The 26,849-nt window shown below is 46.0% G+C and overlaps 1 protein-coding gene across 2 annotated transcripts in view; it reads left to right on the forward strand.

Annotated features, from left to right (window-relative positions):
- Positions 1-26,849, forward strand: part of LOC121272539 (RAS guanyl-releasing protein 1-like) — a 178,410-nt gene that overhangs the window by 147,222 nt on the left and 4,339 nt on the right. For both annotated transcript variants that reach the window (XM_041179160.1, XM_041179161.1), the window contains 2 exons: positions 11,575-11,724; positions 25,863-26,185. In XM_041179160.1, coding sequence (XP_041035094.1) covers positions 11,575-11,724; positions 25,863-26,185 — 473 coding nt within the window. The remainder of the gene's footprint in view (positions 1-11,574; positions 11,725-25,862; positions 26,186-26,849) is intronic.

The raw sequence follows: 26,849 nt of genomic DNA on the forward strand, positions 1-26,849 counted from the left end.
GCCCCATTAATGGCCTTTCCTTTTTGTTTGAATCTCCCTCCCAAGTGAGGTATGAGAGCAGACTTGGATAGAGTCAGATAACCAGACACTGGCTTTTTCCTGAAGAATGGGCAAGTTCACAGATGTCAACAGATTCCAGGACAAGTCTGTGTGGAAAGAGGAGTAAACTCAAGGAGATAGGGTGGGGGACCAAAATATCTATAAGTATTACGAAAATATTACAAAATTTTCACAGCGCAGACTTGGGCCTTTGGCCCAACTTGTCCATACTGGTGTTTATTCTCCACAGGTATCTCCTTCCTTCGTTAAACCTATCAGCATATCCTTCTATTCCATTCTCCTTGATATCCTTATCAGGCTTCCCCTTAAATACTTCTACACGATTCAACCCCCACCCCAACACCACCCCCCCCCACCCCCCACCCCCCACCACTCCCTGTGGTAGCGAGTTCTACATTCCAACCCCTCTCTCAGTAAAGAAGTTTCTCCTAAAGAATTCCCTGTTAGCTTTCAAACAAGAATTCCCTGTTGGATTTATTAGTGACTAGCTTACATTGATGGCCCCAAGTGGAATCACCTTCTCTATGACTACCTTGTCAAACACTTTGATAATCTTACAGATTGCTATCACGTCACCTCTTTTCTGGAGGACAGAACCCCAGTTTGTTCAATCTTTCCTGATAAGTATAACCCCTCTGTTCTGGTATCGTGCTTGGGGATCTTTTCTTGTACCTCTTCTCACCCTACAGGCCAGACCTATTCACAGTGCTCCTAATGGGGTTTAACCAATAGGGTGAGGAGGTTCCATCCTGTAACAGGGTGTACTGGTAGCCAGCTCCACATGGGCAAACATCATTGTATCTTGTTTGAAAGCTAATGTGCCAACTTCATTACCACAGTTGGAGAAGATCCCCTTGACGTCCGCAGAGCAAGTACACCAACTGCTGGAGTCTACCTTGCCCATATATTGCCTGTTACTAACGTCTGCCAGTCTTGCGTGCTTTCCATGTAGTGTGCTGTTGGAAGAGAAAAAAGAAATTTAATTGCATCTACTCTCAACTCTGCCTGATAGTCCTGTTATCCTGCCTGTCTGCAATGGTGTGCTGAGAAAACCCCCATCTTTTTCCCATTCATAGAATCAGAGAAAGATTTACAGCACAGAGAGAGGCCACTCGGCCCATCCCATGTCTGTGCTGGCTGAAAAACGAACCACCCAGCCTCATCCCACTTCCCAGCATTTGGTCTGTAGCCCTGCAGGTTACGGCTCTTGAGGTGCAGATCCAGATACCTTCTCAATGAGTTGAGGGTTTCTGCCTCTACTAACCTTTCAGGCAGTGAGGTCCAAACCCCCACAACCCTCTGGGTGAAAAAAAAATCTTTCCTCTGGCTTTCTCCTTGCCTCTTTCGAAGGTGGTAATTCACACATGGATACAGTTCCACGGGTACAGCACAGAAAGAGGTCATTCTGTGCCAGTGTTAATGCTCTGTATGAGCATCTTCATATCCCTTTTTCATCTAAGCCTATCAGCACAACCTTCTATTCCTTTCTCCCTCATGTGTTTATCCAGTTTCTTCTTCAATGTATCTATACTATTCACCTCAACCACCCCCTGTGGTAGTAGGGTCCACATTCACACCACTCTCTGGGTAAAAAATTTCTCTTGAATTCCCCATTGGATTTATTCATCTTATATTGATGGCCGATAGTTCTGGTCTCGCCTGCAAGTGGGCACATCTTCTTTACACCAATGGGGCATATCGGCAATGTTACCGCCCCCCTCCTCCAGAGGCCCGGATTAATGCTCTGGAGACGTGAGTTCAAATCCTACCATGGGAGCTGGGGGAATTTAAATTCAAGTAATTAAGCAGGAATAAAATGCTGGTCTCGTTAATAACGATCCCGAAGCAACTGGATTGACATAAAACCCCACCTGGTTCATTAATCCGGGAGATGGTGCTATTGTGGTAGTGTCACTGGTCTGGTAATCCAGAGGCCCAGGCTAATGCTTTGGGGACATGGGTTCAAATCCCACCACGACGGCTGGCGGAATTTAAATTTAATCAATAAATGTGGAATTGAAAGCTAGTCTCAATAATGGTGACCATGAAACTATCATCGATTTTTGTAAAAACCTATCTTGTACATGAATGGCCTTTAGGGAAGGAAACCTGCCACCCTTATCTGGTCTGGCCTATGAGGGACTCCAGACCCACAGCAATGTGGTTGGCTTTGAAATGGGACATCAAGCCACTCATAAGAACATAAGAAATAGGAGAAGAAGTAGGTCATTTGGCCCCTCAAGCCTGCCCCCACCATTCAATAAGATCATCTTGATCTACCCGAGGCCGTAGCTCCTCTTTCGTGCCAATTCCTCATAGCCCTCAACTCCTTGATATTTCAAAAATCTATCTACCTTCTCTTTAAATACTTTCAGTGATCTATCATCTGCAGCTCTCTGGGTTAGAGAATTCCAGACATTCACTACTCTCTGAGAGAAGAAACTCCTTCGCATCTCAGTTTTAAATGAGTGTCCCCTTATTCTGTAACTACGTCCCCTAGTTCAAGAATCCCCCACTAGTAGAAACACCCTCTCAACATCTACCCTGTCAAACCCCCTCTGAATCTTGTATATTTCAACAAGCTCACCCCTCATTCTTCTAAACTCTAATGAATAAAGATCCTAACCTGTTTAGCCGTTCTTGAAAAGTTAACCCCTTCATCCCAGGAATCAACCTAGTGAATCTCTTTTGAACTGCCTTCAATGCCAGTATATCCTTTCTTAAATACAGGGACCAAAACTGTACACAGTACTCAATTGTATCCAACTGCTACCGAACAGCACTGGGGTGTACCTACACCACATGGACTGCAGCGGTTCAAGAAGGCAGCTCACCCCCACCTTCTCAAGGGCAATTAGGGATGGGAAACAAATATTGGCACTCACATCCCCAGAATGAATAAAAGTAAAAATTCCATCGAGCCCTTTTATAAAGACATCTATCAATCATCCACTCAAGCCTTCTCTTTTCTAAACCTGTTCAATCATTAAGGATAAGAATATGGATTTAGGTGTCTAGGTCAGTGCTCCCCACTGTGACCCCATTTTAAGTCTTGAAAATTGTTGTGACCCCAGTGAGAGCTAGGTGGAGCAGGTGGGGGACGGGGGGGTGGGGTGTGATTCATGAGAGTGAGTGGAGGAGGGAGAGAGAGAGCGAATGGTTTAAACTGCAGGGTTGTTTTTTAAAAAGACACCTGCCTTATCATTGACTTTTTTGGGGCGGGAATCAGGGCCTTAAAGATCAGTCAGCCAGACCATGCCCACTATTAAAAGCATGAGAGGATTTAAAGGGGCCTTGCAGCCGTGAGCAGTCAGTCAGAGCGCCACGGTAGCCATTGCTGCTGCAATGTGTTCTTGTTGTCTTTTTAGGTTTCTGATGTTGGTAATAATCACGCTTTAAGCTTGGAAAGATGAGAGATTTTTATGGTTGATATTTGCCATGCTGCCTCGTACAAAAAAAAAGCTGGTTTGAACTGGTTCTGTTACACATCCCATAAGTCTCCAGTGTAGCCATGAAATGTGGCCCCTGGAACACATACACAACAATTATTTCCTCACGAATTAGTCCCTAGATATTTACAGATAATACAACAATATATAATATCTGCCTTGCAGATCATGACCCCAAAATCTCATCTTGCAACCCCACTGGGGGGTGGCAACCCACAGTTTGGGAAGCCCTGGTCTCGATACACAAATCACTTAAACTAGTGAACAGGTACAAAAAGTTATTTGAAAAAAAAACTAAAGGAACGTTGATATTTTTCTCAAGAGGGCTGGAATTGATGGGTCAGTTGTGCTGAGCATTGGCCTTCAGTCCCAAGCACCAAATCCCAAAGGAGGTATATCAACCTTGGACGGAGCACTGCCCGAATATACCAAAGTGATACCAAGGCTTTAAGGGTTAAATCCTGAGGACATCTTGGTTTGTACTTGCCTGTGTTTGGAAGGCTGAGGGGTGATCGAATCAAGCTATTTAAAAGGGATTTGATTGGAACAGGGAAACTATTTCCTGTGGTCAGGAATCAGAAAACCAGGTTAGTGGGATTCTGGAAATCTCATCTCCAAAAGGCTGTGGATGATGGGGGACAATCGGAGCATTCAAGACTAAGATTGGTAGATTTTTCCTGGGTAAAGAGTTAAAAGGATATGGAGATAAAGCAAATAACTGGCATTGAGGTACAGATCAAACACACACCATTCTGAATGGGGCTTGAGAGGGTAGATACTGAGAGGTTGTTTCCCCTGACTGGGGAATCAAAACATGGGGGCACAGTCTCAGGATAAGGGGACAATCATTTGGGACTGAGATGAGGAGAAATGTCTTCACTCAAAGGGCTGTTAATCTTTGGAATTCTGACTCCAGAGGATTGTGGATGTTCCATCGTTGAAGACGTTTAAGGCTGAGATGGACAGATTTTTGCTGTCTCATGGAGTTAAGGGATAAGGGGAACAGGAGGGAAAGTGGAGTTGAGGCTAAAGATCAGCCACAGTCGTATTGAATGGCGGAGCAGGCTCGATGGGCTGAATGGCCTCCCCGTTACTCTGTTATTATGAGGACATGCTTGTATGAAATGCAGCATGCAAAATCAAACTCCTAAACGCCAGGTAGAATATAAGATCCTTGTGCTGACATTAGAGTGGGATTCTGCATTGTTAATAGTGACACCACACATCTGTTGCAAACTTCGAGCAATAATGTCATTCAGCCACTGGTCTTTCTGTACAGTCAGTCCCCAGTGACTCATTCTCACTTAACTCTGGAGACTGTTGTCATTCTGGAGCAGGTCTGTAGGCAGAATTAGCCAGAATTGGTCATAGGAACAATGATTCAGCACTTTTACTAAGTATATATTGGCTTTGTGCTCTGACCCCTGGAACAGCTGAGAAAGTTTCATAGTAATGAGATGGCAAAATGAAGGATTAGCTACCAAAAAGGGCCATTTTGTGAACTAGAGCCACGGTAAAGTTTCAAAAGCTAAGCCTTTTCAGATCTGCTGTAAGTGTGAACGGAGTTGGGGTTCCTTTTTATCTTATTCTCTCTCTCAAGTGCTTCTATGAACACACTTCCAGCCAGACCCAGAGCTAAAATAAGAACATATTAGGTCGATTGTGGGGGAATTCAGCGATGGTAATGCCATTGAATGCCAAGGGGATATGGCTGGATTCTCTCTTGTTGGAGGTGGTCATTGCCTGACACTTGTGTGGTACGAATGTAGTTTGCCACTTGTCAGCCCAGCTACAATCAATTTCCTGCTCTGTTCCCATCTCTCTATCCCCTCAGGTCCAAAAATCTCATCAATGTCCATCTTGAATATATTCAGTGATTGAGTATTCACATCCAAAGAACCACACCCCTTTGAATGAGGAAATAGTTCTGCACCCCTTTGAGGCATGGAAGTCATGGGACACAATTTTAAAGGCCCCAGTTTTAACGTTCTCATCCTTGTTTTCAAATCTCTCCATGGCCCTGCCCCTCCTTATCTCTGGAACCTCCTCCAGCCCTATAACCCTCTGAGATCTCTGTACTCCTCTAATTCTAGCCTCTTGTGCCTTTCTAATTTCCTTCACTCCACCATTGGCATCTAGCTGCCTGGGCCCTAAGCCCTGGAATTCCCTCCCTAAACCTCTCCGTCTTTTTAGTTCTTTAATGCCTACCTCTTTGACTAAGCTATAGGTCACCCGTCCTAATATCTCTTTATTGGGTGTCAAATTTTGTCTGATTTGTGTTCCTGTGAATCGCCATTTTGCTAAAATAAACGTGAGTTATTATTGTTGTTGGGGAAATGAAGGGATTAGGAGTAATGCTGATTTTGTTACCTGATTGAATTCAATAATAGAGAGTGATATTGAGCAAGTTCAGTTGAAGTGATCCTATTATTGCACTGGATGTTTAATAAGCAAGGTTAGAAAATGGTACAAGTTCCCTGATCTCTCAAGGGGCTAAAATGAGCAATGGACTTGTCACTGCCCTCAGTTCCCTGTTCTCTCTATGTTACAAATGGGAATCAGGAGAAACTCTCTGGTAGTTGGAGTCATACCTAGCACAAAGGTTGATGGTTGTGGTTGCTGGAGGTCAATCATCTCGGTTCCAGGACATCACTGCAGGAGTTCCTCAGGGTAGTGTCCTCGGCCCAACCATCTTCAGCTGCTTCATCAATGACCTTCCTTCCATCGTAAGGTCAGAAGTGGGGATGTTCATTGATGATTGAACAGAAGAACACAAGAAACAGGAGCAGGAATAAACCATATGGTCCAGCAAGCCTGCTCTGCCGTTCAACTCCATTTTCCTGCCCGCTCCCCATATCCCTTAATCCTGAGAGACCAAAAATCCGTCTGTCCCAGCCTCAAATGTGTTCAACAATGGAGCATCCACAACCCTCTGGGGTAGAGAATTCCAAAGATTCACAACCCTCTGAGTAAAGAAATTTCACCTCATCTCAAGCTGAAATGATCAGCCCTTTATCCTGAGACTTTGTCCCCGTGTTTTAGATTCCCCAACCAAGTGAAACAATCTCTTAGAGTTCACCCTATCAAACCCCTTCAGAATTTTGAAGGTTTCAATGAGATCGCTTCTCATCTTTCTAAATTCCAGAGAATTTACTCAACCTGTCTTCTTGGGACAACCCCTCATCCCAGGGACCAATTTAGTGAACATTTGCTGTTCCACCTCCAATGCAAGTATATCTTTTCTTAAATGTGGAGACCTAAACTGCACACAGTATTCCAGATACAGTCTCACCAAAACCCTGCACAACTGTAGCAAGACTTCTTTATTGCACAATGTTCAAGCACTATTTGCAACTCCTCAGATACTGAAGCAGTCCATGTCCAAATGCAGCAAGACCTGGACAACATTCAGGCTTAGGTTGATAAGTGGCAAGTTCCATTTGCGCCACACAAGTGCCAGGCAATGACCATCTCCAACAAGAGAGAATTTGATGATCATCCCTTGACATTCTGAACAGTCTGGCACCTCGGTCTCAAAATCTGTCCAGCAATTTTAAACGATTGTGGTCAGTATAAATAATTGTTCCTGAAAAATTGCTTGCAACATAAACCTCAAAATGCTACAACACTAACACCAGATCTGGAGTGTCTTTTTCAATGGTTGAGAGACTACCATGGCTGAATCTCCCACGATCAACATCCTGGGATTACCAGTGACCAGAAACTGAACTGGACTAGCCATATAAATACTCTGGCTATAAGAGCAGATCAGAGGCTGCGAATTCTGCATCGAGTACTTCACCTCCTGACTCCCCGAGGCCTCTCTACCATCTACAAGGCACAAGTCAGGAGTGTGATGGAATACTCTCCACTTGCCTGGATGAGTGCAGCCCCCACAACACTCAAGTAGCTTGACAGCATCCAGGACAAAGCAGCCCGTTTGAGTGGCACCCCATCCAGCACCTTAATCATTCAGTCCCTCTGCCACTGACGCACAGCAGAAGCAGTGTGTGTTTAATAGGTGGATATCCTTTACCGAATCAGGCAGTGGAAGACATTCTGAGAATCACAACTGTTTTATTGTTAAACTATAGTTCAGAACAAATACCAGTTTCCACTCTTCACTCCTGGATCCTTTCCCTGTCCAGAAGCAGAAACTCCCCCCTGGGCAAAACCCAGCTCTTAAGTACAGGTTTCAGTGAGCATCACCTGCTCTCAATTCACTCTGAAACTTGTCCTGGTGTACTCTCAGAGGGACCTGTATTTCTCACATTGTCAGTGTGTCCCCTCTACAAGATGCACTGCGGCAACTCACCATGACTCCTTCAACAGCACCTTCCAAACCCACGACATCTACCATCTAGAAGGACAAGGGCAGCATATTGATGGAAACACCACCAACTGCATGTTCCCTCCAAGCCACTCTCTATCCTGACTTGGAAATATATCGCCGTTCCTTCACTGTCGCTGGGTCAAAATCCTGGAACTCCCTCTCTAACAGCACTGTGGGTGTACCTACACCACAGGGACTGCAGCGTTTCAAGAAGGCAGCTCAGCACCACCTTCTCAAGGGCAATTAGGGGTGGGCAATAAATGCTGGTCTAGCCAGTGACTCCCTTATCCTATGAAATAATATTAAAAAAAACTGCCTCCCCAGGTTCTCTTAGCAGAGTCTCTGCTTAGAGACTGCCATGGCTCCTCTGTGAGTGTGGATTTGTTTAATGTCCTTTGAGTGATGACTGCTGTTCACAATGCCTAATATTACTGAAGAGCCTTTGCAGACCATTGTACAAACAGGGCTGGATTATCGATGTGTACTCTCAAAATACCAATGTAAAAATAACTTTAGCAGACACAAGGTGAAAGATTTCAAGGTTTACTAAGCAAAAAAGAGATTCATATCAGTGAAGCTATTTGCACTTCACTTCCGCCTTCCTGGGGGAGACCATTTGTGGTGCTTTTTGTGTCTCGTACACTGCTAAGTGTCTGATGTGATACAGCTTTCACAGAATCAGACACTCTTACAATACACGGGGAAGCCACTCAGCCCATCATGCCTGTACTAGTCCTTTGGAAGAACTATTCCAACTTGTCCCACTCTCATGCTTTCTCCTCGTAAACTTGAAGGTTTATCCAATTCCCTTTTGAAAGCTGAGGTTGGATCCACTACCACCACCTTTGCTAACAGCACATACCAGATCAGAATAACACGCTAGGTAAAAATAATTCTCCTCATCTCTCCCTGCTTCTTTTGCCAATCACCTTCAATCTGTGACTTCTGGTTACCAATCCTCATGGAACTGTAGAAAATAGGAGCAGGAGTAGGCCATTCGGCCCTTCGAGCCTGTTCCACCATTCATTATGATCATGGCTGACCCTCTATCTCAAAGCCGTACTCCCGCTCTCTCGCCATACCCTTTCATACGTTTAGAGTCCAGAAATCTATCCATTTCCTCCTTAAATATATTCAGTGACTTGGCCTCCACAACCTTCTGTGGTAGAGAATTCCACAGGTTCACCACCCTCTGAGTGAGGAAGTTTCTCCTCATCTCAGTTCTAAATGGCCTAACCATATCCTCCTGTCAATGGAAACAGTTTCTCCTTATTTAATCTATTAAAGTCCTTCATGATTTTGAACACCTTTATTAAATCTCCCCTTAACCTTCTCCGCTCTAAGGGGAACAATTCCAACTTCTCAGACTCTCTGACTGCTGAAGTTAGAACATAGGAACATAGGAACATCCTGGTATCGTTCTAGTAAATCTGCTTTCATCCACAGTTCTCCATACTGTTTTTCTACTTCTGACCCGTTGCCTGTTTATAGAAAGGCCTGAATGTTTGCTGGGAATCATTCTATCTGCTACTGTCTCTTCTATTATTCAGATTCTGTGCGGCCCAATAGATCTCTGTAGCATACACTCTGTGTGCGATATGCTGAGTTTGAGCCAATCAAACCGGTTCCTGCGGACATGAGGCCACATCTTAAAACTGTCACCAATTTGGCAACAGGATGGTTAGCTTGAGGTCTATTTGTGGGAATGTGGGTCTTAATGGCAAGACTGGCAATTATTGCCCTTCCCTAACTACCATGATGAGGGGTGGTGAGCTGCCTTCTTGGGCCACCAGCCATGCCCTTAATACATTTTTTTTTACTCATTGAGGGCATCACTGGCATCTCTAATTGCCCTTGAACTGAGTGGTTTGCTAGGCTATTCCAGGGGGCAGTTAAGAATCAACCACATTGCTATGGGCCTGGAGTCACATGTAGTCCAGACCAGGTAAGGATGGCAGATTTCCCTCCCTAAAGGGCATTAGTGAACCAGATGGGGTTTTTTTTATGACAATTAATGTAGTTTCATGGTCACCTTTACTCAATTCTAGATTTTATTAATTGAATTTAAATTCCACCAGCTGCTATGGTGGGATTTGAACCCATGTGCCCCAGATCATTAGGCTGGCCCTCTGGATTAATAGTCTAGTAAAATTACCACTAGGTCACTGTCTTCCCTTGTGTGTCTTACTAGGCCCCATTCAGAGGGCAATTAAGAGCCAACCAAATTGAGGACGGCCTGGAATCACACACAGGCCAGACTGGGTAAGGATGACAGATTTCTCTCCCTGAAGGAGACAGTCTGATAGCTTTACGTTCCATTTTCCTGAAGCCACCTACTGATTTCAAACTGACACGGTGGGACTATGAACCTGTGCCCTGGGCCACTTCTTTTTGAGATCTCTGCCCAAGGATAGGGTCCAACCCACAGCGCCTCAATCTTAACATGGGTAGGGCAACGAGGCAGGTCCTAAATCCACCCCAGCTGGAATGGGGAAATCGAACCCTGTCCTATTGGCACCAACCTGGTGCACACCAGCCATCCAGCCAACCCCACCCCACCCCTCCCCTGGAGCCCAAGTTGGCATGGCAATATTAACTTTCCTGTGCATGTTGTAGTCTGGAGCTACGGACAGTGATGGTAGAGGCTCCAGTTTCTTTCCATCACATGGCTGGCCAGGAATCTCTCCCGCTCTTACTGCCTGCCATTGGCATGTGTTGGAAGGATTTGCAAGTTGATACCTCGCCTGTTTGGCCGTGTTACAAACACACCTTCCTTGGCCGATGAGTCCTGGAATGGAACTCAAACCTAGAGCTTCTGGCTCGGAGGCAGGGACACTACCCAATAGCGCCACAAGACCTTCTCATGCCTGGACCACTGCACCCGATAAATATTAGTCTACCACTGTACATTGTTGATGCAGTGTAGAGGTAGCTTTACTCTGCATCTAACTGTCAGTGTGGAGGTAGCTTTACTCTGCATCTAACTGTCAGTGTGGAGGTAGCTTTACTCTGCATCTAACTGTCAGTGTGGAGGTAGCTTTACTCTGCATCTAACTGTCAGTGTGGAGGTAGCTTTACTCTGCATCTAACTGTCAGTGTGGAGGTAGCTTTACTCTACATCCACCTGTCAGTGTGGAGATAGCTTTACTCTGCATCTAACTGTCAGTGTGGAGGTAGCTTTACTCTGCATCTAACTGTCAGTGTGGAGGTAGCTTTACTCTGCATCTAACTGTCAGTGTGGAGGTAGCTTTACTCTACATCCACCTGTCAGTGTGGAGGTAGCTTTACTCTGCATCTAACTGTCAGTGTAGAGGTAGCTTTACTCTGCATCTAACTGTCAGTGTGGAGATAGCTTTACTCTGCATCTAACTGTCAGTGTAGAGGTAGCTTTACTCTGCAACTTACTGTCAGTGTGGAGGTAGCTTTACTCTGCATCTAACTGTCAGTGTAGAGGTAGCTTTACTCTGCATCTTACTGTCAGTGTGGAGGTAGCTTTACTCTGCATCTAACTGTCAGTGTAGAGGTAGCTTTACTCTGCATCTAACTATACTTCACCTATTCTGAGAAAGCTTCACGCTGGCCTGTATGTCTGAAAAGGGAGTGTGTTTATTCCTCAATGCTAACATTTCTTCACCTTCTCGATCAGATATCAGTGCGTGTATAGAGTATGGTTATACGTGTTGTGTCTGATTGGGGCAGAGTCTCACTGACCTGTATTTCCTCTCTCTGCAGACTGTGGGATTAACTGTCATAAGCATTGCCGGGACATGGTGGTGCTGGAATGCAAGAAGCGTAACAAGAGTCCCCAGAGTGACAACACACTACAATATCCCATGACCCTCTCCCTGTTGACGCCAGTCCCTCAGAAGAGTCACGGCACTGGTAAGTCCCTCACCATCGACTAGCAACGTGTGTCAATTGTTGCTTACTGAGCTGACTATGTTTGCTAACTGGTTTGCTATGTGCGTGTATATGTGTGGATCTAGCGGCTTTACTGCAAGCGTCGAGGCTCTTGTAGTGAGTTGTACTGCTCAACATGTGACTTGCTGCCCACCTCAGGAGAACTCAAACCCAGCCTGTGCCAGTAGTCCAACACAGAAAGCGATTCCTTCTGCCCTGGGTAAGGTTGGCACCACTTTGTTATCAGCACGGCTCCCAAGACTATATATCGGGCAGTGGGAACGAGCCCTCCCTCTGTGCCAAAGGAAAATATCGCAACAAATGCTGAGAGTACTCAGCAGGTCTGACAATGTCTGTGGAAAGAGAAACTGGGTTAACATTTCAGGTCAATGACCTTTCTTCAGAACTAAGAAAAGTTTGACATTTGCACCGTCTCTCCCAGTAGGAAAAAAACAGTTCAGACCAGTACTCTTATTTCCACAGTTTTTATTGGTGTTCCATTTTAAGGTATACAAGACCAGTTCGGACTAGTACTCTTATTTCCACAGTTTTTATTGGTGTTCCATTTTAAGGTATACAAGACCAGTTCGGACTAGTACTCTTATTTCCACAGTTTTTATTGGTGTTCCATTTTAAGGTATACAAGACCAGTTCGGACTAGTACTCTTATTTCCACAGTTTTTATTGGTGTTCCATTTTAAGGTATACAAGACCAGTTCGGACTAGTACTCTTATTTCCACAGTTTTTATTGGTGTTCCATTTTAAGGTATACAAGACCAGTTCGGACTAGTACTCTTATTTCCACAGTTTTTATTGGTGTTCCATTTTAAGGTATACAAGACCAGTTCGGACTAGTACTCTTATTTCCACAGTTTTTATTGGTGTTCCATTTTAAGGTATACAAGACCAGTTCGGACTAGTACTCTTATTTCCACAGTTTTTACTGGCGCTCCATGTTAAGGTACATAAGACCAATTCAGACCAGTACTCTTCTTTCCCAGTTTTCACTGGGTTATTTGTTCTGTTCCTGCCAACACAAGATGGCTGGCAACACCTGTCAGCGTGTGCACAGAAAGCCCAATGCTGAACCTTGCCGACAGTGGAAATTAGATTCACAAATTTAAATTGCCACTCAGAACTTGAGGTTAGATGAAGCATGATCTATATATATGCAGTATTCCGTAGAACCATAGAAAAGTTACAGCACTGAAGGAGGCCATTCGGCCCATCTTGTCCATGCCAGCCCGAGGACACCCAGGTGCCCTTTCTAATCTCACCTTCCTGCACCCGGCCCATAGCCCTGCAGCTTACAGCACTTAAGGTGCAGATCCAGGTACTTTTTTAAAAGTGTTTAAAGTTCTGCCTCTACCACCGACTTGGACAGCGAATTCCAGACAGCCACTACCCTCTGCGTAAAAAAGTTCTTCCTCATGTCCCCCTTACACCTTCTGCCACTTTAATCTATTCCCATTGAATTTTTTTAAAAATTGATGCAGATTTTTTGTGTTCCTAGCGTAGGCATACTGAATCATCCAAGTACGGGTCACCAAGTAAAAATCAGGTGCGTCGGATCATGTACCCATAAGGGAGCCGGCCAATTTCCCAACCCATTTTTAATCTTTGTGGCTGTGTCCAGGTGTTTTGAGTAGCTTCAGAAGCAGGAACATGAAAATCTGCTCCATTGCATTTTAAAGGGGGGGTCTGAAGTGCCCGCAATCCATGTATATGCTTGATTGTTTGAAATGGGTGCCAGCCATAGAAAAAGATAAAGCCAAAGGGAATTACCCAGGCGGAAATGGGTATTGTATTTTGTTCTGAATAAAGTAGCCCTTTCTAGTTCCAGAATCCTAAAAATAAGGAAGACAGAAACTAAATGAAGAGGATAAAAGCCACACCAAGGCTGGGGCAACTCTTTTTACAATTTATATAAAATTACCTGGATGAAGGGATCGAAGGAATGGTTTCTAAATTTGCTGATAACACAAAGATAGGCAGGAAAGTAAATTGTGGAGAGGGCACAGGAGGCTACTAAGGGACATATATAGGTTAAGTGATTGGCCAAAGATCTGGCAAAATGGAGTATAATGTGGGAAAATGTGAAATTGTCCATTTTGGCAGGAAAAATAAAAAGGAAGCATATTATCTAAATGGGGAGAGATTGCAGAGCTCTGAGATGCAGAGGGATCTGGGTGTCCTAGTGTGTGAATCACAAAAGGTTAGTATGCACGTACAGCAAGTAATTAGGAAAGCTAATAGAATATTATCATTTATTGCAAGGGGAATTGAATACAAAAGGAGAGAGATTATGCTTCAAATTATACAAGGCATTGGTGAGACCACATCTGGAGTATTGTGTATAGTATTGGTATCCTTATTTAAGGAAGGATGTAAATGTGTTGGAAGCAGTTCAGAAAAGGTTTACCGGATTAATACCTGGGATGGGTGGGTTGTCTTATGAGGTAAAGCTGGACAGGTTAGACTTGTATTCACTGGAGCGTAGAAGAGTAAGAGGTGGCTTTATTGAAACATATAAGATCCTGAGGGGTTTTGACAGGGTGGATGTGGAGAGGATGTTTCCTCTTGTGGGAGAATCTGGAACTAGGGGTCACTGCTTAAAAATAAGGGGTCACTCATTTAAGACAGAGATGAGGAGAATTTTTTTCTCTCAGAGGGTTGTGAGTCTTTGGAACTCTCTTCCTCAAAAGGCAGTGGATGCGGAGTATTTGAATGTTTTTAAGGCAGAGGCAGATAGATTCTTGATAAGCAAGGGGGTGAAAGGTTGTCAGGCTGGGCAGAAACATGGAGCTGAGGTTACAGTCAGATCAGCCATGGCCTAATTGAATGGCTGAGGAGGCTCGAGGGGCTGAATGGCCTACTCCTGCCCTTAATTTGAATGTTCATATGAGTAGAGTTTTGATCTCTGTCACTCGCAATGTCATGGAATAAAGCGTTATGACTGTTCATGTATTGGCAGCAAACGCGGTTTGAAATGTAAGAGTTTTTAAGCAGGCGAAAGGGAGAAGGTTGGGTAAAAAAACAAAAGGGAAGGTTGGCGAGAAAGTAGAGAACAAGGGAGATTAAATGACAAAAAAGTTTCATGGTGAAAAGCCAAAGGGAGCGGTAATGGGAAAGGTACAGAAACAAAAGATAGAGGTGTGAATGGCAGGATCCTGAGTAGCTGCCATCTTAAAATAAGGTAGCAGAATTAAGACTGAAAGAAAAACAGACCAGCAAAAAACAAACACACAAAACAAAATGGGGCAGGGTTATGATGTAAAGTTGTTGAGTCCAGACGGCTGTCAAGTCCCGAGTCGAAAAATGAGGAGCCATTCCTCGAGCTTGCGTTGAAAATCATTAGAAAGGTCACTCGGTTTTTCTCTCTCCACAGATGCTGTCAGACCTGCTGAGTATTTCCAGAATTTTTTGTTTTATTTCAGATTTCCAGCATCTGCAGTATTTAGCTTTTGCATTTTTGCAGTGCTTTCCATGACCTCTGACTATTAGGAAGTGATTCACATGCAACTACTGAAGTACATTTGAATCACAGTCGCTTTTATAATATAATTAATTTGCGCTTAGCAAAGTCCTCCAAGCAGCAATGAGATAAGTGAGCTTATGGTTTTTTGAAGGGAGGAGAGAGAGAGAGAGAGAGCAGAGGAGCTTAGGGAGGGAGTTCCAAACCTGCAACCTCTACCACCTAGAAGGACAAGGGCAGCAGATAGATGGGAACACCAACACCTGGAAGCTCACCTCCAAACCACTCACCACCCTGATTTGGAAAAATACCGGCCGTTCTTTCACTGTTACTGGGTCCAAATCCTGGAACTCCCTAACAGCACTGTGGGTGTACCTACACCACATAGAGTGCAGCAGTTCAAGAAGGCAGCTCACCACCACCTTCTCAAGGGCAATTAGGGGTGGGCAATAAATGCTGGCCCAACCAGCGACACCCACATCCCATGAACAGATAATAAAAAAAATAATTCTAAAACTTGGGGCCCAGGTTACTGAGGGTATGGCTGCCAGTGCTGGAGCTATGGAAATTCGGGATGCACAAGAGGTTAAAATTGGAGGAGAGCAGGGATCCCAGAGGGTTGTAGGGCTGGAGGGGGCAACTAAGCCTCTAACAGAAGGCTGAGAATCTTAGATTTGAGGCAGTATCTGAGGTCGGGTCAGTGAACACAGGGGTGATGGATGAGAGGGACCAAAAGGGACCAAGGCACCACAAGGGCTGCAGGTGGTTCACCACCAGCTTCTCATGGGCAACTAGGGATGGGCAATAAATGCTGACCCAGCCAGCGACACCTGCATCCCAGATCCCTGCAAAAATGTAAAAAATAGTTTCCAGAGGGGAGCAGATCAGGTTGCACAGAATGCACAGCAGAAAATGGCGGGATGGACAGCCTGTGACTTTCTGTCACACACTCCCTGAGACCAACACTCCCACTGTGAGGCTGGGATTCAACCTGCGAATCCCCGCACCCCAACATTTAAAGTCCAACCAGTTAGTGGCGCGTGGCAACAGTGGAGTTAAAGTTCCATCTCTCCCCTCGTTCTTATCTATGCAAATTGGACCAGCACCACACACCCTGTCTTGCAAACACTTAAAACCAAAAGCACCAATGAGAGCTTGAGGCCTGGCTTCTGTTCCGAGGAGATTATTGCTGCAAACTGCAGCAACTGAAATTTCTGCCTCAAAGATTTCTGGCTCTAGTAAGTTGTTGCTATTCACTGCCCGAAAAGGACGTTGAAGCAGATTCAGAAGTAATTTTTCAAAGGGGAATTGGATAACTACCTGCAAGGGGAAAGCATTCTTAGACTATCGAGAGAGAGAAGCGGGATTGGAACTGAGGGATGTCTCTTTCAAAGATCCAGCATGGGCACAATAGGCTGAATGGCCTCCTTCCATGCTGCATGTTTCTATGGTCCTGTGAAAATGTTTATAGCATTGAGACATCATCAAAAACACAAGAACACAAGGAACAGGGGCAGGAGTAGACCCACTGGCCGGTCAAGTTCGCTCCACTATTCAGTGCGATCATGGCTGATCTTGGGCTTCAACTCCATTTTCCTGCCCCCTCCCCATATCCCTTAACTCCCTGAGAGGCGAAAAATCTGTCTGTCCCAGCCTGAAATGTGTTCAACAATGGAGCATCCACATCCCTCTGGGGTCGAGAATTCCAAAGACTCACAGGCCCCTTTGAGTGAAGAAATTTCTCCTCATCTCAGTCCGAAAGGATTGGCCCCTTATCCTGAGACCCCCATGTTTTAGATTCCCTGGCCAGGGGGAAACAATCTCTCAGTGTCCACCCTGTCCAGCCCCTTCAGAATCTTGTATGTCTCAATGAGATCACCTCTCATTCTTCTAAACTCCAGAGATTATAGGTCCAATTTACTCAGCCTTTCATCATAGGGCAACTCAACCCAGGGACCAATCCAGTGAAATAAAAGCAAAATACCGCGGGTGTTGGAAATCCAAAACAAAAACTGAAAACGCTGGGAAAACTCAGCAGGTCTGGCAGCATCTGAGGAGAGGGAAACAGAGTTAACATTTCGAGTCCATGTGACCCTACTTCAGAGCCTTTGAAGAAGGGTCATACGGACTCGAAACGTTAACTCTGTTTCTCTCGCCACAGATGCTGTCAAACCTGCTGAGCTTTTTCTAGCATTTTCTTTTTTTATGCCAATCCAGTGAACCTTCTCTGTACCTCCAATGCAGGTATATCCTCCCTCAAATATGGAGACCAAAACTACGCACAGTATTCCAGATGTGGTCTCACCAGAGCCCTGTGCAACTGTTGCCAGGCTTCATCAGTCCTGTACTCCAATCCCCTTGCAATAGAATGAACCTTAGTTGTAAGCTGTGATACTGTTTGTTAAACTGCTACAGTTTGCAATGATCTGAAATAAGATTGGATCTTATCAGAAATGGGACTGGTACGAATGTAATTGTCTCCTCTCTTCTTAACCCTTATCGTGCCAGCAGTGTCTATTTTTTAATATTAAATTTCAGCGCTGATAAATAACATTCTAATTGAGTAGCGCTCAACAATTCTGAAAATAAACTACAGGTCCAGACACAAGACAATTTATTTTTAAATCTTAATTTGCAGAACTACAGGGAACGGGCATGAGAGTGAGTCTAGCTGGGTAGCCCCTGTTAGAGAGCCAGCACAAATGCAATGGGCTGAATGGCCTCCCCCTGTGGGACAACCATTCTATGATGCGAGATCATGCCTGACCTCCTGCCTGAGCAGATCCGCAATTCTGCCAGTCAGCTGCACGGGTGTCAGTCATTGGCTCAGAAGGGAGCGCTCTTGCGTCTTCAAGTCCCACCCCAGGCACTTGAGCGCAAAACCCCGGGGCACTACAGGGGGAGTGCGGCACTGTCGGTGGTTCCGTTGCTCAGAGGAGACACTAAACCAAGGTACCCATCTGCTCTTTCAGGAAGATCCCACAGCAATATTTGGAAGAAGAGCAAGGGTGCCCTGGCCAGTATTTAGAGAGTCATAGACAGCACCGGAACAGGCCCTTCAGCCCATCATGGCCATGTTGGCCATCAAGCACCTACCTATTCTAACCCTATTTTCCAGCACTTGGTCCGTAGCCCTGTGTGCTATGGTGTTTCAAGTGCTCATCTAAATACTTCTCAAATGTAGTTAACTATTAAATGTCTTTCAGCCAAATCACTAAAACAGATTATCTGGTCATTATCACGTTACTGCTAGTGAGATCTTGCTGTTCGTGAATTGACTGCTGTGTTTTCCACATTACCATGCTAAAGATATGGAAAAATCAGATTTCCCAAGTGCCTCCTTCCCATTTATGGTTCCATAGCAGCCTTTATTATTCATTCTTAGGGTGTGGGTGTCACTGGCTAGGTCAGCATTTATTGCTTATCCCTAGTTGTCCTTGAGAAGGTGCTGGGTGAACTGCCTTCTTGAACCGCTGCAGTCCATGTGGTGTAGGTACACCCACAGTGCTGTTAGGGAGGGAGTTCCAGGATTTTGACCCAGCGACAGTGAAGGAATGGCCGATATATTTCCAAGTCAGGATGGTGTGTGACTTGGAGGGGAACTTCCAGGTGGTGGTGTTCCCATGTATCTGCTGTCCTTGTCCTTCTAGACGGTAGTGGCTGTGGGTTTGGAAGGTGCTGTCAAAGGTGCCTTGGTGAGTTGCTGCAGTGCATCTTGTAGATGGTACACACAGCTGCTACTGTGTGTCGGTGGTGGAGGGAGTGAATGTTGAAGGTGGTGGAAAGGGTGACAGTCAAGGGGGCTGCTTTGTCCTGGATGGTCCTCGAGCTTTTGGAGTGTTGTTGAGACTGCACTCATCCAGGCAAGTGGAGAGTATTCCATCACACTCCTGATGATTTTTTTAAAAATTATTCTTTCATGGGATGTGGGCACACAGGCTAGGACAGCATTTATTGCCCATCCCTAATTGCCCTTGAGAAGGTGGTGGTGAGCTGTCTTCTTGAACCGCTGCAGTCCCTGTGGTGTAGGTACACCCACAGTGCTATTAGGGAGGGAGTTCCAGGATTTTGACCCAGCGACAGTGAAGGAACGGCCGATATATTTCCAAGTCAGGATGGTGAGTGATATGGAGCAGAGCTCGCACAGGTCTGCTACTTTCTAGGTGGCGTTTTTGTCAATCCCGCTTCTCTTCTATGAGAATCCTGAAGGATTCCTCGCTTTTTCCCGGGAATGGTTGGGGAGCAGTAGGTGGGCAGGGGTTGTTGGCAGAGTGGAGGAAGATGCCACATCCTGTTACAAAGGGGAGTGTGAAGAGTTTAAAAAGCAGATCAACACTTTCTCTAAATACCTCCGGTGGGTTGTGTGGGTGGGCCAAGAGAAGGAAGAGATTTTTACATCACTGAAAATAGCAACATGTTGCTGAAGCTTTTCATCTTGCAGTCATCGGGACAAACACAAGAATACCAAATTTCAAACAATCACAACAATTTACACTACAGGAGAAAAGGGTATTAACTGGTTGGCAAGTTGACTCTGATTGGCCAAGATATTACCATGGAGAAGGCAATGGGGAACTACCAGCTGCCCAGTCTTGGGGATTATTCAAAAAAGGCTTGAAATATTCCTTTCGTTTGCAGAGAACATATCCCTGCATATGAACGTATATCTAGCAACCAAGTTAAGATAATCAGTTAAGCTCATAACTTGTCTCATTTATGCTTGCTCGAAGAGACTTGTACGTAGAGATTGGTTCTCTGCAAACAAGTGGAATATGTTCTAGCCTTGGACTTTTGGAAGCATGGGAGCTCATACCTCCATTACTTTCTCCAAGGTAATGCCTCGGCCAATCGGAGTTGACCTACCAACCAGCCAGCATCCTTTTCTCCTGCAGCACAAATTGTTTGAAATTTGGCATTCTTGCATTTGTCCTGACGAGTGTGAGACGAAGAGCTTCAGCAACGTGTCCCTCTTTTCAGTGATAAATATTGGCCAGGATACCGGGGAGCACTCCCCTGCTCTTCTTCAAATTAGTGCCGTGGGATCTTTTACACCCAGCTGAGAAAGCAGGCAGGGCCTCGGTATAACACCTCGCTCTAAAAGACAGCGCCCCCGATGGTGCAGCACTCCCTCAGCGCTGCACTTGAGCCGTGAGCCTGCACTATGGGCTCAGGCCTCTGCAGCGGAGGTCAGCCCTCCAAGCCTCCGACTTGAAGGCATGAGCGCGGCCAGCTGGGGTACAGGTGACGCCTAGAAAGTGAGCACTTGGGAAAATAAAGTAAAAATAAATTAAAGCGTAGATGCAGGGAAGCCTTGGGTAACAGATTTAATGTTCCTTGTTCAATAGTGGGTCATAGCCCAGTTTTACACCACAAATTTTGTTATTCCGCCAGACCTCATGTAAATGAGCTTTCACAGTGTTTCTATAACAATGCTGGCAGCATTTTGCTAATGAGTCATTTAACCACAGTTATCTCCCAACTGGTAGGTGAACGCTTTACACACACACACACAAAGTGAGCCGCAAATCTCTCGAATGGTTCTCCGCGGCACTAATTGATTGCTATCAGGGACTGGTAACTTGTCCTAGATACACAGGCCCCGAAATCACTGATAAGCACGGCCCCCTCAGCCCAGGCTGTTGATCGCTGACACATGTGAGAGATAACATGTGCATTTATGCAGTGCTTGACACGTCCTCAGGATGCCAGTTAGGGAGCTTTTTGCACATTTTACACACAGCTGCCGTTCACGTTGGTCACACCTGATCTGCATCCCAACTCTCCCTTTTATTTGTTCTTTGGTGGGATGTGGGCTTCACTGGCAAGGCCAGCCTTTATTGCCCATCCCTAATTGCCCCGCTCCAGAGGGGCAGTTAAGAGTCAACCACCTTGCTGTGGGTCTGGAGTCACATGTAGGCCAGACCGGGTAAGGATGGCAGATTTCCAATTCCTAAAGGGCTCCTCTGACCCAGATGGGTTTTTGGAAAACAATTGACCGATTGTTGCCATGGTTACTGAGGCTAGATTTTAATTCCAGATTTATTAGTTAAATTTTAATGCCGCCAGCTGCCATGGTGGGATTTGAACCTACGTCCCTACAGCGTTAGCCTGGGCCTCTGGATTAATAGTCCAGTGACATTACCACTATGTTGCCATCTTCCATTTACCTGCCCTTGCCCCCACTACCCTTTAATCCGACCCACCCACCCTCTCCATCCTCCACAGATTTTTGGCAGAGAGTTTTCTAGATTTCCACGATTCTTTCCACCATCATCTCCGAATAACCTAGCTCTAATTTTAAGATTATACCACCCCTGCAGCCCTCCCCCAAACGTACTGGACTCCCTCCATCAGGGGAATCGGTTCCTCTCTATCAACCTTATAAATCCTTGGATATAGCTGAGAAAAGAGACAAGCTGTCTAAGCTTTGTATCTTGCACTCATCAGAGAGATTCACAAGAATACCAATTGTGAAGGGAGCATCAATTTATACTGCAGGAGAAGAGACTGCTGATTGGTTGGCAAGTGGACTCTGATTGGTAGAGGCGTTGCCATGAAGAATGCAGCAAGGGACAGTTAACTGCCAAGCTTTCGTTCAAATTCAAACTGGGCAGGTCGACCCTGATTGGTCAAGGCATTGCCGTGGGGAATGAACCAGGGAATGGCTGTCCCCCCCAAGCTAGATCCTTGGAGTGCTTTTAGGTTTCAGGGAGGCAGTTGTAGAGTGTGAGGTTTACACAGCCCTGAAGGCAGGGCCAGCTGGTGGTGGGATGGGAGTGGGCATGTGCAGGATGCCAGGGTCGGAAGAGTGGGGAGGTGGGGGTTGAGGTGGGGCTGGAGGGGACTCCAAAGATGGGGTTGGGGGAGGGTAAGGCCGTGATGTGGTTTTCAACATGGCTGACTGATAATGAGATCTCATTATGACAGCCCAATTGTCAGTGTGTGTGACTGATCTTGAGTAATGATGGGGCTTTTGGTAGAGTCACAACTTTAGATTTGATGTGGTTTCTTATACCCTATTCTTGTTTGTATTTTTAACTTTAACGCCAAGCACAGCAGCTTTCATCTCTCTCTCTCTCTCTCTCTATCTCACTGTCTCTGAGTACCTGAACCCTGTTGGGCGGCGCTAAATATCAGTCGGGTATTTCCTGTTGCTCCTACGCCGTTAATCTCACCACCTCCCTCGGTGTCATGCAGCCTCCCAGTAACGTGGATTTATCTCCATCTCCAGTTGACATCAGCCTTTCTCTGAGTCACCAGGGTCATTGACGATGTGGTTGGGCTTCTTGTGATTGCAGGAGGGTTCCTGCATCCTTCACCAAAGAGCGGTGAAGTTCCTTAGTCGTGAAGCACGTTGTGATATCCTGAGGATGTGAAAAACATCTGTGTTTTATTTTTTGTCTTTATTTTAACTGCCCCCTGCCCCCTCCTCCAACCGCTGCCGTAATTTCACTCTCCCTTTTTCACGAAGACACTGGCTCCTGTGTGCCTCGTCGTTGTTCTCCCTGCACGAGCCTTCACACCGGGCCTGGTAGGGTGATTGCACTGCAAGGGCGGAATATAGCTCTGCCCTAAATCCAACGTCCAGCGTTTCCTAAGTGTGAGCTATCTTCCTGTGTGAGCTGTGACTCAGCGAGTCCTGCCTCTGTCAAGGAACGGAGAAGATCTCTGCTGTCCTGACCAACTCTTGTCCCTTAATCATCGTTAGTAAAACTGGTGATCAGGCATCGCATAGAACGCATGCAGCACAGGAGGCCATTCAGCCCATCATGTACATGCCCACTCTCTTGTGAGACCAGTCTCACTCCCTCGCCTTTTCCCCCCAGCCCCACATTTTATTCCTCTTCAGATAATTGTCCAATTCTCTTTCAAAAGCCTCCATTGAATCTGCTTTCACCCAACTCCCAGGCTGTGCGTTCCAGGTCCTAACCGCTCGCTGCGTGAAAAAGTTTTTCCTCATGACGTTGTTGCTTCTTTTGCCATTCACCTTAAATCTGTGCCCCCTGGTTCCCGATCCTTCCCCTAATGGGCATGGTTTCTCCTTGTCTACTCTGCCCAGGCTCCTCGAGATTTTGAACACCTCTATCAAATCTCCTCTCGACCTCCTCTTCCCAATCGATCCTCGAGATTGAAGTCTCTCATCCCTGGGACCATTCCTGTGAATCATTGCCGCACCCCCTCCAATCCCTCACACATTTGCTGTTTTTGGGATCTTGCTGTGCGCCAATGGGCTGCTGTGGCCCTATATTACAAACTGTGAGTGCATATCAAAGGCACTTCATAGGCTGTAAAGCACTTTGAGATGTCCTAAGGTGGTGTAAATGAACTATATAAATAGAAGTCTTCCTTTCTATCTGGGAGATCTTGAGATGAATTAAAGATTAATTCTTATTGGACGCAGCTTGGTAGGTATTTGTCCATCTTTGATTCCAGGTCAGAAGAAGCCGATAGGAAATTTCTTTAAAAATATGTGGGGCCAGGATTTGTTCTGGTCTCCTCTGCGGTAGGGATGCCAAACACAGAACTGGGTGACCGCTTTGCCCAATACCTATGTTCAGTCTGCAAGCATGACCCTGATCTCCTTGTCCTCGGCCTGCTGCAGTATTCCAATGTAGCCCAACACAAGCTGGAGGAACAGCACCTCACCTTCCGATTGGGCACTTGACAGATTTCTGGACTCAACAGTGATTTTAACAACCCCAGACCACAAACTCTGTTTTGTATTTCCTCTCCCTTAGTGCCAGTCTGTATCTTACTTTCAGACAGCGCTGACCTTTATTCTGCTATTAATAGCTACTCTGGACCAGTGCTTTGATCCTTTACTATCATTCCCACTTGCCATGCCTTTTGTTCCCTGACACCTTTGTCATTTAATCTCCCCACCCTCTAACCAATCCATGACCTCCCCTTTTTCTCTACCTGCCCCTCCCCGCTTTCTCGACAGCATAAAACCCAACCCATTCCTACCTCTCTTCAGTTCTGAAGAAGAGTCGTATTGGACTCTCTTTCTCTCTCAACAATACGCAAACCTGTGAAACATAATCGTGGACTCTTTTGCCACCTGGTGGGTAATCGCGGCAGTGCATCGCTGATGGTGCCGCTCAGCATGCCAGGCGCCCAGAGGCAGAGCAGTGGTCTAATGGCATGTTTGATTATCTGCAGGAAGTCACCTCTATTTCCTCAACCTCCATGTCACTGATAAAGCAGTCCATTAGAAGCTAAGTTCCAATTGGGTTTCCTGTCAAGAAAATCACGGGTTAAAGCACAAAATTTACTCTGGGACACGTTTCTAACCCTATGCACGAACTTGCTTGGGCAATTTCTCAAACGAGACGGGCGCTTTGGAGACAAAGATAAAAGGACAGTGTCACTGTTATGATCGAAATAGTAAAATAAATGACAGAATTTAAGCTAAAGAGTCAAACAATGATCACGGAAGAAAAAGACAAGGGAGGACATGAAGTGAAGCAGGTTTAACGTGAAGTTTTTAAAGTTGTTAAAAGTGGCGTCTTTAAGGTTCCCTCAGGTGAGGCCTTAATCCAGGCCCTGTTTGTGGGTTCAGGTGGATGTTGAAGATCCCATGACACTGCTTAAGGAAGAGCAGGCGGCTTGCTCCCGACGTCTTGGCCTTAAATATACCCTCCTCGGCACAGCCCACTGGATAAAACACGGACCAACAGATCACCGAGATACAAGCAAAATACCGTGGATGCTGGAAATCTGAAAAACAAAAGCAGCGGGAAAAACTCAGCAGGCCTGACAGCGTCTGCGGGGAGGGAGACAGGTAACGTTTCGAGACCGTATGGAAGGGTCATACGGATTCGAAACGTTGACCGTCTCCCTCTCCGCAGACGATGTCAGGCCTGCTGAGTTTTTCCAGCTGTTTTTGTTTTTGTTCTGACAGATCCCTGTTGTTTTAGGGCATTGCTGGGGCAACGCTTCATTTCTACATAAAAACAGACACCACATCTTGAAAGCAATTCTTTAATTGATTCTCAGGGGATGCGGACATCCCTGGCAATTTATTGTCCGCTCCTCATTGACTGGAACTGGATACGAATAAACAACCACAACTTATATTTATACAGTGCCTTTAGCGTAACAAAACAGGCGCTTCACGGGAACATTGTATGTCACCGAGGACACGTGACCAGGTGACCAAAAGCTTGGTCAAAGGGTCAGGTTTTAAGGCGTGTCTTAAAGGAAGAAAGAAAAGAGGAGCGGTTCAGAGTGGGAATGCCAGAGTTTAGGCCCCAGGCAGCTGAAGGCCCGGCCGCCAAAGGGGGAGCGATTAAAATCAGGCTTGGGAGGAGCACAGATATCTCGGAGGGTTGTTGGGGGGGGCGGGGGGGCAGAAGGAGATAGGGAGGCAAGCAAGGCCCTGGTGAGATTCGAAAACAGGAGTGAGCATTCTAAACTGGATTTAAATTCTCAAACCATCACAGTGGGATGATGAACTCTCACTCTCTGAATCCCAGGAAGAAGCAGCGCTGGGCTTGTGAAGTGTTGAGAGGGAGGCATGAATGTAAAAACAAGATGCTTTATAAATTCAACCATTATTTCTGATTTCACAAGATAATTGGGGATCGGACAACGTATTATTTACGATAGCTCAATGGGTTTCTCTTCCACTCACCCCTCTAGGTAACGAAGACGACATATTCACGTACCCTCAGAGTGATAGCTCCGAGCACAGTGATGATGGCAAGGACCACACAATCGTCGTGATGGGTCATTTGAGCCAGAAGATCTCAGTTGGAATAAAACCTGCGGTGGGGAACAAGTCCACACAGACTGAGCCAGCCAATCTGGACATGGACTTTGGTGTCAAGGCACCCACAGTTGTGAACTCCAACGCAAGAAGTTCCAAATCCCGACAGGCTCACCCGAACAGGTGGCAGAGGCTTCACCATGAGGAAACGCCGGAGTCGGAACACTGGGTGCAGAGGCTACAGGAAGTTCAGGAGGTGAGGGTGCAAAGCATGCTGGACGGGACGCGGGTCAGTTTGAGGGGGGATGCCGGAATGTTAACAGGACAGGTGCTCATATGGTGAGGTGATGTGTCCCAGTGGAGCCCAAGTACACTCCACGGAGCAAGTAGCATGGGCAGTGGGCATGGGCATCTCCCCAGCCTTAGCCATGGTTCCAATAATGCATGTCGAGTGGGCGCTAGGCATTTCACTATCAAGGCCTGAGCGAGTGACCTTAAACTGTTCTCCCGCACTCCTCTGTGACCTGTTCCCATTGGGCGCTGCGTTCAGGTGGTGTGGCGGACACGCCTCAGAATCACGGGTTCTGGGTTCAAGTCCCACTCTGGGGCTCGAGCACAAAATTCAAGGCTGGCACTCCGGTGCAGTACTGAGGGAGTGCTGCACTGCCAGAGGTGCTGTTTGTGGATCAGATGTAAACCAAGGCCCCATCAGTCAGAATTCCATGGCACTGTTTTGTACAGGAAAGTTCTCCCCGGTGTCCTGGCTAATATTTATCCCTCAATCAACACCACAAAGACAGATTATCTGGTCATTATCACACTGCTGTTTGTGGGAGCTTGCTGTGCGCAAGTTGGCTGCTATGGTACAATAGTGAGCACACTTCAAAAAATACTTCATTAGCTGGAAAGAGCGTTAGGAT

The sequence above is a fragment of the Carcharodon carcharias genome, chromosome 34, assembly GCF_017639515.1.
Source record: "Carcharodon carcharias isolate sCarCar2 chromosome 34, sCarCar2.pri, whole genome shotgun sequence".
Classification (NCBI taxonomy): domain Eukaryota; kingdom Metazoa; phylum Chordata; class Chondrichthyes; order Lamniformes; family Lamnidae; genus Carcharodon; species Carcharodon carcharias.